Source organism: Thunnus thynnus, chromosome 14 (assembly GCF_963924715.1).
Source record: "Thunnus thynnus chromosome 14, fThuThy2.1, whole genome shotgun sequence".
Classification (NCBI taxonomy): domain Eukaryota; kingdom Metazoa; phylum Chordata; class Actinopteri; order Scombriformes; family Scombridae; genus Thunnus; species Thunnus thynnus.
The window spans coordinates 9,548,548-9,565,735 of NC_089530.1; the positions used below are offsets into that span (position 1 = coordinate 9,548,548).

Here is a 17,188-nt window from a genome sequence, read left to right on the forward strand (position 1 = left end):
CTATTTCCCCTTGTTTCCTGTCTTTGTGCTAAGCTAAGCTAACTTTTGCCAGTAGCTTCATATTTACCATACAGACATAACTGTGGTATCAATCCTCTCATCTAACTCTCAACAACAAAAGTAAAAAAAGTTTATTTCCCAAAATGTCAAACTATTCCCTGAAATTACTGTGCAAATAAAGACAACTAGTTATTATGGAGCATGAATTGTAATCTCTCCATCACCAAGTAGCTACAGTGCTTTGTTTATGACTTTGATTCACTGCTTAGTTGTTGTTTTTGTTGTTGAAGTAATTGTAGTAGCAGCCTGGCTGATTTACTGCTCCCGAGTCGTGCCAGACAGAGTGTGTATATGTACATAGAGTTGTGCTCAGAGCAGGCCAAGTGAGGCATAAAAAGAGGACGGAGGATCTGTTTGCCTGCTGGTGATGCTTGCATGATCACATTTAGAGACATAGCTGGCTGTCTGCTGGCCGCAGTCAGGGCTCTGCCTGAGCGTCAGGATGACTGTCAGACAGCAGAGATGAGCCGGCTCGTCAATACACAAATCCTAATGAGTGAGCTCATCAGTAGAGCGGGCCTCATGTTTCACTGCGCTACATAATGATAAGACTTTTTTTTGTGCTGTGGATTGTTAGTTGGAGACATTTTGAAATCCTCTGCCTGCCTGTATTCAGAGAGACCTGCACACACAATTGTGTTTTCCTAACCTGTTTATATATAGCATTGATTTAATATAAAACGTCAATATGATTGCAGCTCTATGAACAACCAGAACATTTGTCTTTTTTTAGATTAGGCAGGCGTAGCTCTGTGTGAATCCAGCAACTATGAGTTGAGTCATCTGATGTCATACATTTTTCTGAAGTAGAGAATGTTTTTAGTGGGGTTACAGCTAACAGTTATTTGTAATAGTTTATTTATATTAATTATAATATGACAATTATTTTATCTTTTGGTCTTTAAAATTTCATAAAATGTGTTTTTTTTTTTGTCTGACCAGCAGACCAAAACCTGAAAATGTTCAATTTAGTGTCACATAAGACAAAGAAAAGCAGCAAATCCTCACAACTAAGAAGCTTAAACTAGGGAATGTTCACCATTTTACTTACTATACTAGTGATTTATCTATTATCAAAATCAGCAAATCATTTCAGCTCTAATTAGTTAGAAAACTTTCTTGAGGTCGTACTTTCCTGCACTAAATTGTCTATAAATTGAATGGTATGTTATGAATCTGAAATAACATGTATATATAACGCTACATGCACACTAGACCTCTCTAAAACACAGCCCAGTGAGTAAACTGTCCTTTTCACCCACAGCCAAGAGGAAGAGTTGTCATCATCCTCCAGCGAGGAAGAGGAGAGCGATCAGCGGCAGAATGAGGATCTGTTCGGCAAAGTGGTCTGTGTGGAGGGGGTCGCCACCGGGGACAAAAAGAAGACCACGTGGTATCCTGCGCTGGTGAGCTCATAGCATCTCTTCCTTCACTGCGCTCTGTTCCATCACTGAAGAAAACCGGGACCAGAGCTGCTGGTCTTCCAGTACACTCACAGCATTGTGCCATCTCATCTAAACGCCTGCTTATGTAACCACAGCACTCAGCAGGATTATATTATTGCTTCAGAATACACACACCATGAGATGTTGGAAGTATACATGTTTCTGCAGACAAGTAGCTGATATCTGACAATATGACAAACTTTTTGCAGTAGCAAAACATCTAACTAGTAACATCTGTAGTTTAAAGTAATTCAGAAAGTAAAAATATGACTCGTTTTCCCTGATGTTTGAAACAATGCAGCAAAAACACTGATTTGATGTTTTCAGTATTTTCCAATCTCTCTCCACCCTTTCTTACCTCAGAGCCACCATTAGTACACAATGTAATGGTGACAGGCGTTGTTTGTGTATCTAAGTGTTACAAGTAGAACTGGGAGAATGGGAGAGGGTGGGGAAAGCTGTCCCTTTAACTGTGTAGTCAGCAGAGCCCCGCCTACTGGGTTTGTTGTTCTTGGCCTGTTGTTGACTGAGCTCCATGCTGCCTCCTTGTGACAGCCCAGAGAAGTACATTACACAGTGGCCTGTCATTGTTTACACTGTGACCGTATGGCAGAGGGGTGGAGTAGTACACTGGTAGATGTCTCATGCAACAGATGATACACAGAGAACACTGATAAACCATGTGATCTTAAATGGACTGGGTAACAAAAGTAGAAGGAAATAGTCTCTGCACTGCAGCATATGCGTCAGAGAGTGAAATAGTAATACAAAATAAAAGTGAGTCATAGTTTTTAAGCAAAAGCATACATGCAAGCGTGTGCGCTGTATGCGCTGCATACAGAGAGAGTAGGAGCATGCAGGCAGAGGCCTGGCGGAAATAGGATCTCATAACGGCAGTGCTCCCTCCTGTGGGTTAGACCGTGGCTCTGGAACAACTCCCACTGTTGAGCTCCTGGACTCCAGTAAACAGCAGCAGCACATGCTGAGAGTGGGCGCGCCACCTTTACACATCGCTCTTCATCTTGCCCGCTTGTTTATCTTTGTTTCGTAGACGGCATATTTTGTAATCCATCAGCGTGGCCTTTTGTAGAAACGTCTTAAGTCATTGAGTCATACTCTGACCCTCCCTCCCTCCTCCCCCTCCTCCTCCTTTACTTTATTGTCTCACACACACACACACACACACACACACACACACACACACACACACACACTACCTCATCTGACCTCTTGACTGTGTCTTGTTTCTGTGCACCAAGGTCATCTCCCCGGACTGCCATGAAGACGTGACCATGAAGAAGGAAAGCATCTTCGTCCGCTCTTTCAAGGATGGAAAATTGTGAGTCATCACTAGTGTGCTGAAATCACAAATAGGGCTTTATTTAATGATTAATCTGTAGATTATTTGACAGCTAATTATGTAATGAATAAAAGGTCAAACAGATGTTAACAAAGCACAAAGTTAGGCCTCATAAAATACTTTATGATTAGAGATTGTTTGCTACAAAAACAAAAGTTGTCCAATATTCATTTTCTGTCAGTCAACTAATCAACTAATCATTTAGTACCAGTGTAACCATCCTCTTTATGAATCCTTGAATAAGTGTTTTTTAATGGGATACGTGTGTCGTGAACTCTTGCTAAAGGAAAGACATGCACTGCTTTGAATACCCACCAAGGAAATGCAGTATATTGTAAGACATGCTATAGGACTGCACAATATAAGTATAACTTTACAAATATTTTAGTTGATTACTTTAAAAACATATTTTAAAGTTGTTATATAAATTCATGACAAATCTCCTCATTACCAGAGTGTTTCACAGTGTTTGAGGGAGCCGTGTTAGATGTCATATCTGCCTCTCTATTCATAGATTGTGTCTGTTTTCTTTTTCTTTTCTTTTTTTTAATGAATTAAAATGTCCCTGATACATTGTCAGCAGCTTTGGAAAAACATAACCTTAAATTCTGCAGTCTCACAATAAGAGTAAAGATAGTTTATTGGTTTACTTTGTTTGTCCTGAGGCTGTAACAGGTGAGGTAAGGTTAGCCTGCCCTCGGTGTGGAACCACACAGCCAGATTATTTTGTCTGTGGACCAGAGAGGAATAGGTCCTGTCAGGAGTGTGCACTGGGCTCATGGTTTGTTACTGCAGTCTCTGTGTGGGTAGAAACATAGCCCACACTCATACATAACATAAATGAATCTGGTGTTTGCTCGCTGCTCCGAAGACTACCTTGCTGTCTGTTTGAATTTCATTGGGTTGGGGTTATGACAGACCAGCCGGGTCTCCTAATCTCAGGGCCTTGAGTCTGCATTCCACACTAGATATCCTGCGTAACTCATCAGCATGACCCTTAATCTGCTGCATACACAGCTGAAGACACATTTGCAGCAGGGAAGTGTGAAAAGGTTGTCTTATCGCTTGTATTTTGGCTAATAGTCGGGTGAAGGGTAGCTAGGGAGCTGATGAGAGGGATAAGATAAGGGATGATAAATCAGAGAAGTCTCTTACTTGAGAAGTATTTCCTCTTTTAGCAACCCTATGATGGCTTTCGTTGCAAATTACACTGCACACGCTGTAGCAGTTTCTGTTCTGTAGCAATTTGATTTCACTCATTGAAATCAGCACAGTGTATCCAGAGGTAGATGCAAGACAATCTGTCTCATTCTTAATGAGATTTTCAGGTTTGTTTCCTTCCAATCCTTTTAACGTGGAAGGAATAACAAAGATGAAAAGGGTTTATCAGTATTGTTACTTATGGGTAATGTGATGGATCAGTCTGAGTTATCAGGCATGTCTCTTTGTGTTATGTTACAGTTTGATCTACAGTAATACACATTTTGCAAGAAGCCCTCACTGGTTTATTTACTCTGCAGAGGAAAGTTTATACATTTCCCAAGACAGAACAGCAGCCACCAAACTAAATCTTTGCTGAGATCTGGAGGTATTTTTACACATATGGACCAGTTTAAACTGTCGACACCTGCTTTCCAGTAATGCTACAGTTAATATGGTGGATCTAACTACCATCTAACACACCCGTTCCCCTGGTGCTTTTCATACATACACTGTTTAAAAGTGTTCTTTTTATTCTTCTACCACACACACACTTTACTTGTCTTTGTTTGTTATTGCACTTTTATCATTTATGTCAGCCCCTTCTTGTCTATTATTACCGAGTTATTGTAACTCGCTGTCCCCTGTGTGATTTGTTTTTTGAAGAGGGGTCACATCCATAAGCCTGCTGACCTCTCCCGCACAGCGGTGGGGGTCAGTGTGTGTTCGCTTTCCTTTGGAGATTTTGGTATTGTTTGTGATAACTGTTCAATGTGCCCACAGAAACAATGGCTTTGGAAAACATTTTTAGGGAAAGCAAGGTCACATCCAGAGGGCAGACGGGAGTTTTCAGGAAGTGGTTATTCTTATTTTGTCAGATCTGGTTACCATAGTAACAATGGAAACAAGTCGTTTCTATTTTTTCTCACTTAGCTGGCTTGCAAACTTGTCTGAACTATGAAAAGCATGTTTTAATTATTGTAAGTAGGTTTTAACTTAGACCAGACTTAGACTTGATTTAAAAAAAAAAATGGGATGGTCCTGTCCAGTTACACACATACATATACTCTATACATATTATACACATAACGTGATGTTTTTACTATATTCTAAATATATTTATGTTCTTTAGTATCATGTTTTTAAACATGCTAGCAGCGTGGGTTGGCGATTAGTCCACCACTTTGGTTCAGACTGAAATATCTATCAGATAGATTGAAATGAAATTTTGTACAGACATTCATGGTCTCCAGAGGATGAATCTTAATGACTTTGGTGATTTCCTGAGTTTTCCTCTAGCGCCACCATGAGTCTGACATTTGAAATTTTTTAGTGAAACAATTAGATTGATTGTCATAAAATTTGGTTCAGACTAATGACATTCCCATCAGCTTCAGCTATACTACTTATTTGCTGCTAACTAGCAAATGTAAGCATGCTGATACTCTAAAGACTCAAATTAAGATGGTGAACATGATAAACGTTAAACCTGCTTTACATCAGCATGTTGTAGTATACCATTAGCATTTAGCTCAAAGCACCGTTGTGCCTCAGGACAGCACCCAGTCTTGTTTGAAATTATGTAGCTATACATTTTTTATATAGTCAGGGGTCCTTTGAGATTTCAATCTCAATGGGACGTAGCTGGTTAAATGACTTAAAAGCCATATATACAGTATATTTTATGATAGGAAACTTGGATAAAAGTGCAAATTGTTATTATAGTAAACTGTTCATGTAACATTAAGATTATTTAGTTCAAGAAATGATTGAATAATTTCCTTAATTTCAGTCTTATTGACATATGAAGTCTAGAAAAGAATATTATGTCTATTCAGCGTGAGGGTCTAGCAGCAGTACTTCATATGTGGACTATTTTAAAAAATCTTTTTAGCTAGTCTCAGTGAGAAGTAAGTAATATTTGCTCATCATTTGTATATACAGTAGACAGGCATGTTGGTGAACCAGTGCCACTCTAGTAACATACCCAATACAAAGTCAAAGATCTATAGGTAATGTCAGTTAACCCTGGTGTCTGTTTTCTATGATCCTTTTTAGCTAAAATATATGTTGTTTTTTTTAAAGTCACTCCATGACAAATCTAGTCATTGGATCAGCGCAGCTGCCTCCAGATACCAAAGCAAATCGTTTCTCTGGCACAGTAGCAAAGCTTCTGACTGCTTTCAGCTTACAAGCTCCACTGATCCATCTATTTGCCAAATCACCCACCACTTTGCCCAGCTGCTGTGGAGATGTTGCAAGAAAGTAGTGTGTGAATGCAGTCATGTCTGCTCAGGTTTTAAGGCTGTTGTTGGTGCTGGGCTGTAGGGTTTCAAACTCTCTCTGTCACTGTTTTAATGAACTGAAGACTTCAGTATGGCCTTGTATGGCCCTCATAGCCCTCATATCATATCCGTTTACTAATCCGCTCGTCACTTGAGTTCACGTTTCATTTTGATAGTCAGACTTTGTTGTGCTAAACTATTTTTAAGTGTAAAATGATATTCTGGAAAACAAAAATCTACTTAGATTTTGGTTGGCTCCTTATAGCCACATCCTAGAGCTGAACCTTGGTGTAATAACACTCACTACTGTTCACTCATTTCAGGGCAAATATTAATCAGAGTTGCTTTGTTTTGCAGTTACATCGTGTTGCGGAAGGACGTCCGTGAGATGAACAGCGATTGTCCTCCAAAAGCCGATGCAGGGCTCAAACCAGGTGAGTTTAAAGTAAAGCTTCAAGATGTAAATCTTACACGACTGATGCATGGAGCGCACCTAGACTCCGACATCTGTAGGTTGGTCTGTGTTTAAACACACATGGCAGAAAACTCTCACAGCGTAGGTTGCAGCGAGGCAGACTGAAGAAAGAGAAGTTTTGTTTTTGTTCTGGGGAATGCAGCGGTGGAGAGCTCCTGTCACTGTTCAGTCTATTTTTATTTGAAGTCCTCACCAGGCTTTTTATATATAGTGGCCCTGTTTTCTGCTGCAGAGCTCTTACTCTTTCATAATTACAGTTAGGAAACAGCTTTGTATTATCTGAGTCTTATTCACAGGTGGTTGACTCAAAACTGTGATATTTTCTGCATTGCAAAACTGTAAAACAAGCATCTGGTTGTGGTTAGATGCAACTTAAACCCACCTGTGACATTGTGGCTTCTGCTGCTCTGTGTCACTGCAAATACTCCTGAAAGATTTTCAAGCTTTTTTCTACGGCTGCTTTTCTTCATGTTTATGTGAGAATGTCTTTTTATGCTGTCCTATTTTTATATGTGGGTCTATTATTTTCAGAGTAGAGATGGCAATAACATTTTTTTTTCCAGTAGAGTAGTGTTTGTGAACCAGCACTGATGGTCAGTTTAAGCGTTTTGCCCGGAGGATGCTCTGGTTTCATTCATTATTAAATGTTTGATTGTTCCACTATCAGGCTCACACACACAGACACACGTACGTGCACACCCAGCATCCTCGTAACCCTCCAAGCACCCAGTGTGACAGATGTTATGAGGTTTAAATCCAGGCTAAATAAAATGGAAGTCTTAAATTTTGAATATTTGATTTGTTTTCTTGTTTTCACCTGGAGTTTCACATTGGCTTATAATTTATTTGCAAGCTGTAAAGAGGAATCTGATTGAAACATTTGTTCATGTCTTATCTCTGTTTATGTAGCATGGAAATCTTTTTATCTCTGCAAAATGATTTCACTGTTTTACATAAAATGCACAATGCCTAAGACGCACAGATTAGTTTACCACAGCAGGAGATGATAGGCAGCCCTAATTGGATGTAGTTGATATGTAATGACTTTGTTTGCGTGTGTGTGTGTGTGTGTGTGTGACAGCGCTGGATGCAGCCTTGGAGTTCCAGCAGCAGCTGGTCGTGCCCGGCACCTGGAAGACAGAAGTGAAAGAGGAAAGTTCTAGTAGCGAGGAGGACGATGACGACGAAGAGGAGGACCAGGAAGAAGACGCGAGCCGTGAAGAGGAGGAGGTAGTGGAAGAAGCGAGTACACGCTCTTATCTCCCCAACCTCTGAGGAAAATGATCCTCAAACTGTCTTGTTTCCTGTTTGCAGGAGGAAGTGGAGCCATTCCCAGAGGAGAGGGAAAACTTTCTACAGCAGCTGTACAAGTTCATGGAGGACAGAGGTGAGTCTGCATTGAGTTAAATGCTGTCCAGAAGGTTCTTTTCAAAACAATCCTGTTATTTCTTTTCTTTTCCAGGTCCAGTCTCATTCTCACACTTTCCACCTCCGTACTCATACATCACTTAGTTCTACAGACTTTAATGCTGTCCCTAAACATACATTGAGTGTGTAGATCATCATCATGTGTAGATCCATAACTTTTATTATCTTTTCACAACTTGAAATATATGGTTTGCGGCTGCTATTTGACTCACTTCGGTCATTAAATGTTTTTAAAACCAGTGGTGGAATGAAATAAAATACATTTACTCAGGCACTGTACTTCAGTACAAGCTGAATACAAGGTACTTGTATTTTACTTGAGCATTTCTATGTAATGCTATTTATTTCCACTCCGCTACACTTCAGAAGGGACAGCTCACAAAACATATGACAAGCTTATAATATATGATGGACTGTTACAAATTTAACAACCCAGCAGTATGTCATCTAGTTCAAATTAGCTCCACCTCCATTAACTACAACAGTAAACTGCTACTTACAATTTAATGCATCAGTATCAACAACCCACAGGAGGAATTTATGGGTGCTTAAATTTTTTGACTTAAAGTATATTTTGCTCATAATATTTATGAACTTTTATTTAAGGGACATTTTAAATGGAGTATATTTATTTTGCAGTACTGCTACTTTTAAGTTAATGATCTGAATACCACTGCTGAAATCTAATTTTAGGTAGCTTTACAAAAGGTTTACAGTTGATAAGCAGATTTCTAACTTTAACGGCGTCCTCGTGTCCACCATCTCAACCCGCTCCTTGTTTCTCCTCTTCAGGAACTCCCATCAACAAGCGGCCTGTTCTGGGCTACAGGAACCTCAACCTGTTCAAGCTCTACAGGCTGGTGCACAAGCTGGGAGGCTTTGACAACGTGAGTGCCACTTTGACAGTGATTCCTTTCATCGTAGTTTGATTTTTGGTCACAGTTGAATGTTGACTGACTCTGGATCTGTCTCCCTCTGTTTCCACGTTGGAGCAGATTGAAAGCGGCTCCATTTGGAAGCAAGTCTATCAGGATCTGGGGATCCCTGTGCTCAATTCAGCTGCTGGCTACAATGTCAAATGTGCTTACCGCAAGTACGTACAGACGCTGCCTTCACAATTACTCAAAGCGTTTAACACTGTTGGGCAGATGCATCTTTTGTTTCAACTCATATCAGCTCTGTAGTTTTTCACCAACCCTGAAATGCAGTTTCTCATGAGTTTAATTGTTTTTCATGTCCATCTGAGTGTCTTTTGTACTACATATACAGCCTCTTTTTTTTTTGTTTTGCAAACTCCTCCAGCTTCTCTTTGCAAGATAAACTTTTAGCAGTGCAGGTGTGAAGGAACATCTTGGAGAGGAGCAGTAAAATGTTGACAAGAATTGTACTATCATGCAGGTACTTGTATGGATTTGAGGAATACTGCACCTCCACCGCCATCACCTTCAGGATGGACCTCCCTTTGAAGCAGGGTCCCAAAGGGGAGGTGAAGTCTGAGGGCGAAGCAGGAGGCACAGCTCCCGCATCGTCCAGCTCAGAAGAGCAGAAAGCCCAGACGGATGGAGAACCTAGCAGTGCACCGCCCGTCGTCTGCAAGGTGCTTTCTCCAAAAGATACTGTTTCATTAAAATATTTATCCAAACAGCATCTTTACTCTCCAGACCATACATGTGTGTCTTTATATTAAAAGCATCCCTCTCCCTCAGGAGGAGAAACCCGATTCGACGCGAAACAAAGTGGAGCCTGAATCATCAAAAGCCGAGGGAAAGGACAGCGCAAACGACGAGGACGATGACGACGACGAAGAAGAAGAAGATGGCCCCCACAAAGGAGACACGGATGAGGGCTCTTCAACGTCTCGCCTCGGAGGCGAGAACATGAAGCAGGAGCGTGACGAGGAGCAGGAGAGCAAGGACAACTCTGGGTAGGTGGTCTGAAGGGACGGTGCCTCCACCAGGGTGGTAAAAATCTCCTCATGGCACAAACACAAGCTCCATGCGGGGCTCCTGCATGGAGAAACAGTGTCACTATTCAATCTGACCTCCAATATTTAAAAGTTTCTCCAGACACATTAGCACCATGATGCTGAAAAAAAGTCCTGAGGCATTCACTTTCCTTGGTGGCAGTAAAAAACTAAGAGACCGTAAGCAGATGAGGAGCAGTGACCCTTCTGACCTTAATGACACTAATACCCAGTATACCCACAATCCACCTCTACCTGCTAACCAGAGAACAGAGAGAGGAAAGCTCTCCTCTCTCTTCTAACTAAGCTCTTACCCACTGCCCTCTGTGCTATTATTATTTCTCGTGGCTTAGTCGGCATCAGCTGGCAGAGACATCTTAGAGCACCAAAGCCTGACTGCTACCTTTCACCTGGCATGTCATGCTGATGCTCTTTCTCTCTCTTTCTCTCTCTCTCTGTCTATCACTCTCTCTCTCTCTCTCTCTGTCTCTATCACTCTGGCTGGGATTGTGTGACCGTGGCCAGCCTCTCACTCACTCAGTGCACACAAACATGGCTGTGCTCTTCTTTATTTCTGCCCTGCCCCTAATATCTACCAAAAGCTATTTGTCCTCTCTCCTTTCCTCTCTGATTCTGTCTTCTCTCATTTTATTTTTTGGCTTTTGGTGTTCAGCTTTATTAAATGTTCCATGTGTGTGAGTGTTGTCACTGATGCATTAGATCACTAGACGCAAGGTAGTGCTTCAGAGGCAAGTAACTTCCAGTATTGACAGATGTTTCCTCTTGGTAGTTGGGTGGTTTGGTCTTATCAAGAAGCCTTTTCTCATATCGTTTCCTGTCCAGAGCGTCTAAATCAGTGCTCTCTGTCTAGTTGAGACCCAGCCTGTGTTTGTTCACTCTTAAGTTTGACACTTGTATTGAGGCTGTTTGATGAATGTGAAGGATCACTGGGGACTGACTAGAAACCACTGCCAGATATAACAATTAACCTCTAACTGACTGGTTGAAGAGACTGCAAAATTCTCTAACTTGTAAGATGCTATGAATATATGCTTTTGCTCTTCGTAGCGCTCTTTGTAGTTTTTATAACCCGTGAGGATTGCACTGATTATCATATGTGGACTTTTTGACAATCGGAAAGTTCTTGATCCTTTATCCTTGTCAGGATCAGCGGTCCTCACAGATTAGGTGGTGGTATGAGAGTTTATAGATTCACAATGCGGACGAACCACAGGCTGATCTGATCTAAGCTTTCCTGATGATATCAAATCTGTTTGATGTTGACAGCCTGTGATCTACATGGGACATGTCGTGTGTGGGATCACATTTTCATTCCAGCAGCACAGACTGCTTGTAGCCAATGAGAGCTAGTTTACAGTAAGCTAAAGTGGGAAAATGATGCTTGAATTTATATTAATGACGGCATGATGGAGAGAAACTCCTGCTCTGTAGTGATTGTTAATGCTGTTATACCTCGTTCTTTTTCTGATGAGGTGTACTCAACTGTACTGAAAAGTGTACAGCCCACTGCAGACTTTATTTTCGGTGCATAATAATGCACATTGATTAAAGTTGTATTGGGCAGGTTTTGGGGAAATTAGATGTCTTGATACAAGCGATGCATTTGGATACTTTGTGTAAAGCTGCAACCAATAACCAGTTTCATTAATCAATCATTGATTAATCTGCTGATTATTTTCTCGATTAATTGTTTAATAATTTGATCTGTTAACATAAGAAAATAGTGAAATATGCACATCACAATATCCTGGAGCCCAAGGTGATGTCATCAAAATACTAAAATATTCAATTTACTACAGTGTAAGACCAAAAATCCACATTTAAGAGCCAGAAACCATCAAGTTTGGTGTTTTTTCTTGAAAAATTATCGATTATCACAATAGTTGCAAGTTAATTCAGTCAATTGATTAATCAATTATTCGATACATTTTCTATCTCAGTGTTTGACTGTATCTATGCTTATGTGTTGTGTTTTTTGACCTTAATTATCACCGAGGGGTGGAAAAGTTCTATGGAGTGTGTTTTTAAAATCAGTTGGCATTTGAGGTCTACTGTGTCCCCAGTCTTGGAGTGGTAACAGTTTCCGCAGTGGTCGCACTTGGACCGCTGCACAAACAAGTGCATCTTCTTTATTGTGGCTTGTTGAAAATTAGCTTTCAGCAGCAGAAAGCAGGCTCTTAGCCGTCTGTATGAGAGGGATTGTAAGGAACACTGTGTTGTAGCCCTTCTTTGTGGCAGCGGACCAAATTGGATATTGCAGTCGTGTGGCTTCCTCTCAACGCTGTAGTTTCGCTTTAAGTTGCTGCGCTGCCTGCCAAGTCGTGCTTTGCCGTGCTAACCTGCCCCTGTGGCCCCTGCGGCCCCTGCGCCTAAACCACTTACTGGCACTCCTGCACCGCCCGTGTACCCTCCAGCTTCGACATCTCCTGACTGTTTCCCACTAGCTCCTCCTTGTGGCTGTTTTGTTTCTTACTCTGTGTGTGTGAATGAGAACCCCAAGTGTGTCGTGTGTGGATGTAGGGCTAGATAGCCTAACAGTAGTCTTATTTCCCATGCAAGATGATTGATTTTGCCATGAAAGAATGATGTTTTATTTGCTGAAAACACTCCATGTACTGTTCTGTGAAAGGCTTACTGTAAATGATTCAGTTGTTTATACTGCAGTTTGCTGTAGGTTACACTGGACTAGAGTTAGGGGAGGACAAAAATGGGAAGTTTATGAGATCATCCTACTGGATAAAATTTGAGATGGGAAATCTGTCTTTGTAGTTACGGGCTTATTTTTGTAATGAGACAGAGCAGGTAAGGGTGTGGAGAAATATATTAGAAAAACTGGCTTCTTAGCAGCAGGCAGTGAGGTGGGCGGGTGTGGGGTGGGGCTCTGTGGTGTTCAATGGGGCAGCCTAGGGCCAGGAAGTGCTGAACTGTTTTTCTTGCAGGGATGACAGCAGTCAGGAGGGGGAGGAAGGGGAGGAGTTTGAGTGTTACCCCCCGGGGATGAAGGTGCAGGTGAGGTATGGGCGAGGCCGCAATCTGAAGACGTACGAGGCCACTGTGAAAGAGGCAGACGTGGAGGGGGGAGAGGTGCTCTACCTGGTGCACTACTGTGGCTGGAACGTCAGGTAAGACAGGACCTGGGGAGAATCACCTAACGTCTATATTCACCCTAAAAAGAAAAAAAAAAGAAAAAAAAAAAGACATCTTTTAACCTTCAATTCAGCTCAGGGGATCACCACTACATGGGTATCCCCGCAGCAGTAACAGATACATCCCTTCCTCACAATTCTGCTTCATCTGCTCCAGTCCCATGGTCAGTACTCTGATTATGGAGAACACTGGGCCATCTAGTGGCAGAAACAGAATTGGGTATTGGGTTGATGTGGATCATTCCTCAGCTTCCCTTACTCAGTTTTGACTGAATCCCCTGTCTGTCTGTCCCCCAGCTGTCTGTCTCTCAACAAAAATCCACAGACAGGCTGAATTTTTCAATCAATTTTACTCTAGAATTTGCCAAGCAGTGGTTTTGGTTTAACAATCTAATACGATATATTCATGTGAGCTACCCTGATCTCTGAAAGGCCAACTAAAGTGCTGCTACACTCACCTCTACCTCTCAACCCTCTCCCCCCTCCCCAGCGGGTCAGGGTTAATGCAGTGTTACGTAGAGTGTTAGGGTACCATGACACAGAGGTTAACTAGTGAAATCAGCATTTCATTGTCTCAATGTTGTTGTGTGGTCCTCTAGCACTCTATAAAAGACAGCGGGATGTTTCTCTGCATTGTGTCTTGTCGTGTGTGATGTCGTGAAACTTTTCATTTTCCTCATATGACCCAAGTAGCACCCTTGGTACTGTTGGAACTCTGTTGAATATGATTTGTGTGGTGGTCGGTGTTAATATTGTTTCTTTCTTTCATCGTAAAGGTTTGTCTTTTCCACATAACACCATGGGATTTCTTCCTTTGCTGTTGAGGCTTATTGTGTCACAGCAACATGTTGGGGTCAGACAGTAGAGGTGTCTGTGTGATGGGTGGTGTGAGAGAATATTTATTTTGAGCTCCCCTCTAAGATCTGAATGATGAAATTGTCTCTTGTCTTTGTACTTGATTTTAGATATGATGAATGGATCAAAGCAGACAAGATTGTTCGCCCCGCCAATAAGAATGTACCAAAAATAAAGCACCGCAAAAAAATAAAGGTACGAATTTGTGGAGAGTTGCAACTTTTCAGCTTAAACCTGGTTTGATATGATGAAGTGGAATCACTGACTGTGTTCAATTCTGACAGAACAAAGCTGAGAGGGAGCGAGACAGGTTGGAGAGGCTCAATGACAGAGAAGTCCTCGGCCCTTCGCCCAACACTAACCGTGTCCCACGCTCCAAATGTGGCCTGAGTCAGGATGTCTTTTCCAAGATGGACGAGGGTGAGGACAAAGGGACTCAGCAGCAGTCTCCAGTCAAGTCTATAGAAATTACTTCTATCCTCAATGGCCTGCAAGGTAGCAACACTCATAAGCCTGTAGTCCTCATTAACACTTACAGCAGATAAGGACTGTTTCACTCTGACCTGGCTGATTGTTTATGCCTCCGTTGTCTTCCTGCTGAAACTAACACTTCTCTCTTGTTTGCCTCAGCCTCTGAGATATCCACAGACGAAAGTGAGCATGAGGACGAGGGAGAGCATAATGAAGAGGACCGCCCTGGTTGTAGAGATAGGAAGGGCCCGCCAGAGCCTCCACAACCATCAGAGCGCTGGGAGAGCGGGACCCCTCCTGAAGCATCCAAACCTTCTCCAGTCTCAGGGAAGAACCAGGATTTAGTCAGCGCAGAGAGCGCTGACGTGGGCAAACGCAGAAGCCAGCCAGAGTTAGAGGGAGAGGCGAGTACCAGGAAGAGGAAATCTGACGGTGCAGCAGAGAGGACACCGAAAGGCCAATCCAAAGCTAAGACCAGGAACACGAGGAGTGCAGACTGGCTACCTGGAGGCTCTCCCAGGAAGCTGGAGGAGAGGGGCGCTGGTCCTGCGGAGGAGAGGGGGGCCTCATCTAGCAGCAGTTCAGACGATGAGGGGGCAGCACTTGCTGAACCTCAACCCGAGGAGAGTGAACGAAGCCGCCCGAAAACCAAAGGTTCCCCTTCTAAGAAGTACAACGGGATGAAGGAGAAGAACAAAAGCGGTAGACAAGCTGCGTTCTGGGAGATACCCGAGAAGAGGGCCAAGACAACCGGGAATGCAGAGGAAAGGCCTGCTGTCCGCTCTAAAGGCCAGAAGGATGTGTGGTCCAGCATCCAGGCGCAGTGGCCCAAGAAGACTCTGAAAGAGTTATTCTCTGACTCAGACACAGAAGCTGCCAATTCTCCTCCTCCACCTGTGCCCTCATGCCTGGAGGAGCCAAGTGTCGAACAGGATGCTGGACCTGAGGACGAAGCCTCAGAGGAGCAGATGGAAAACGACAAACTACAGGAGTTCCCCAGCAGTGGTAGTAACTCTGTACTCAACACACCACCCACTACACCAGAGTCCCCCTCAGGTGGAGGCAGTACAGCGGAAGACTCTGGGCAGCCTCAGCCTTCCTCCTCTCCACCGTCCATACCCCCCGCCTTACCTTCAGAGCCTGCTTCTGCCGCCCTTCCACCTGGACCCATACAGGAGGAAGTGGCAGGTGGGCGCAGTGAGACGGACAGCAGCACGGTGGAGGTGGAGAGTCTGGGTGGGGAACTGCAAGACCTTCCTCAGGATGAAGGGGCAGGTTCCCCCTCAAAGGTGTTTGACGCCACTCTCTCCTGCAACAGCAGCAGCAACTGCAGCCTAGAGCTGAGCAGCAGCAGCCAACAGGAGAGTGAGCAGAAGTCCAAAGGTACAAACAGCAAATATTCTTTAATGAGTGTATTTTTCATTGACAGAATTCATTGTTTTTCTTCAGGATTGAATACTAAAGAAATATAAGCTGACAACTCATTTCACAGTCTGCTTATTCCCTCACCATCTCCTCACATTTTCTTTCCAGCGTCTGTGAGTCAGAAGCGGCAGAAAGAATCACAGACAGGTGGAGCCTCAAAGAAACACAAGCCAAACCGCAAGAGCCTTGGTGTGCCTCCCAAAAAGAATAGGAAAACAGGTGAGGAGAGCTGAAGTTGGAATTGCTAATGTTCTGCTGGCCTGTAGGATTACTATTTCATATTTACTAGTTTCCTATGTTCATGTTATAGAATACAGGGGAAAGAGGATGTGAGATTTTGCCGATCATTGTCCACTTCTTTTTTTTAAATCGCTGTCTGCTTCTCTCCTCCAGCCAACAGCAGTGACAGTGAGGACCAGTCTGTTGTTGAGGGCACTGCCAAATCATCTGCCTCTAAGAACAACGCATCCGACGTGAAAGCTGCCAGCTCGCCCAAGTGTCGCGGACGATCTCCCCCTTCGAGCCATAAGTACCACAAGCAGGGTGACGCTGACCACACCCAACACCGAGAAAACCATGGAAGATCACCACGTGTCTATAAGTGGAGCTTCCAGATGTGTAAGCGTCACATGGACAACCAATATGTTGTTGTACACAGAAAATAAAACAATGTGACTTTTTCTTTTCCTTTTAAATATTTTTTCTCCTTTTTTGGATTTGGGTGAACTTATCCTTTAATTTTTCAACTTTTTTTCATTCTATTTGTTGCCAAATTATTTTTGTTACATCTTAAGTTTATGTGTGTTTATGTCAACAGTATGTGTCTGTGTCTATACCCTTGTGACCTAAGGTTCAAACCTTCTTGTAATGTTCCCATAGCTGACCTAGAGAAGATGAGCAGTCTGGAGAGGATCTCGTTTCTTCAGGAGAAGCTGCAGGACATCAGGAACCACTACCTCTCCCTCAAGTCTGAGGTGGCCTCTATTGACAGACGACGGAAACGCATGAAGAAGAAAGAACGGGAAAGTGAGTCAAACTGTGATCTCAGCAGCAC

The 17,188-nt window shown here is 42.8% G+C and overlaps 1 protein-coding gene across 3 annotated transcripts in view; it reads left to right on the forward strand.

Annotated features, from left to right (window-relative positions):
- Positions 1-17,188, forward strand: part of arid4b (AT-rich interaction domain 4B) — a 42,156-nt gene that overhangs the window by 21,377 nt on the left and 3,591 nt on the right. The window contains exons 8-23 of one of the 3 annotated variants that reach the window (XM_067609693.1): positions 1,325-1,466; positions 2,765-2,844; positions 6,708-6,784; positions 7,907-8,055; positions 8,140-8,212; positions 9,046-9,140; positions 9,249-9,346; positions 9,652-9,850; positions 9,960-10,177; positions 13,177-13,359; positions 14,349-14,433; positions 14,523-14,733; positions 14,869-16,092; positions 16,243-16,353; positions 16,528-16,752; positions 17,014-17,160. In XM_067609693.1, coding sequence (XP_067465794.1) covers positions 1,325-1,466; positions 2,765-2,844; positions 6,708-6,784; positions 7,907-8,055; positions 8,140-8,212; positions 9,046-9,140; positions 9,249-9,346; positions 9,652-9,850; positions 9,960-10,177; positions 13,177-13,359; positions 14,349-14,433; positions 14,523-14,733; positions 14,869-16,092; positions 16,243-16,353; positions 16,528-16,752; positions 17,014-17,160 — 3,317 coding nt within the window. The remainder of the gene's footprint in view (positions 1-1,324; positions 1,467-2,764; positions 2,845-6,707; positions 6,785-7,906; positions 8,056-8,139; positions 8,213-9,045; positions 9,141-9,248; positions 9,347-9,651; positions 9,851-9,959; positions 10,178-13,176; positions 13,360-14,348; positions 14,434-14,522; positions 14,734-14,868; positions 16,093-16,242; positions 16,354-16,527; positions 16,753-17,013; positions 17,161-17,188) is intronic. The other 2 variants (XM_067609690.1, XM_067609692.1) reach the window with 2 other exon arrangements.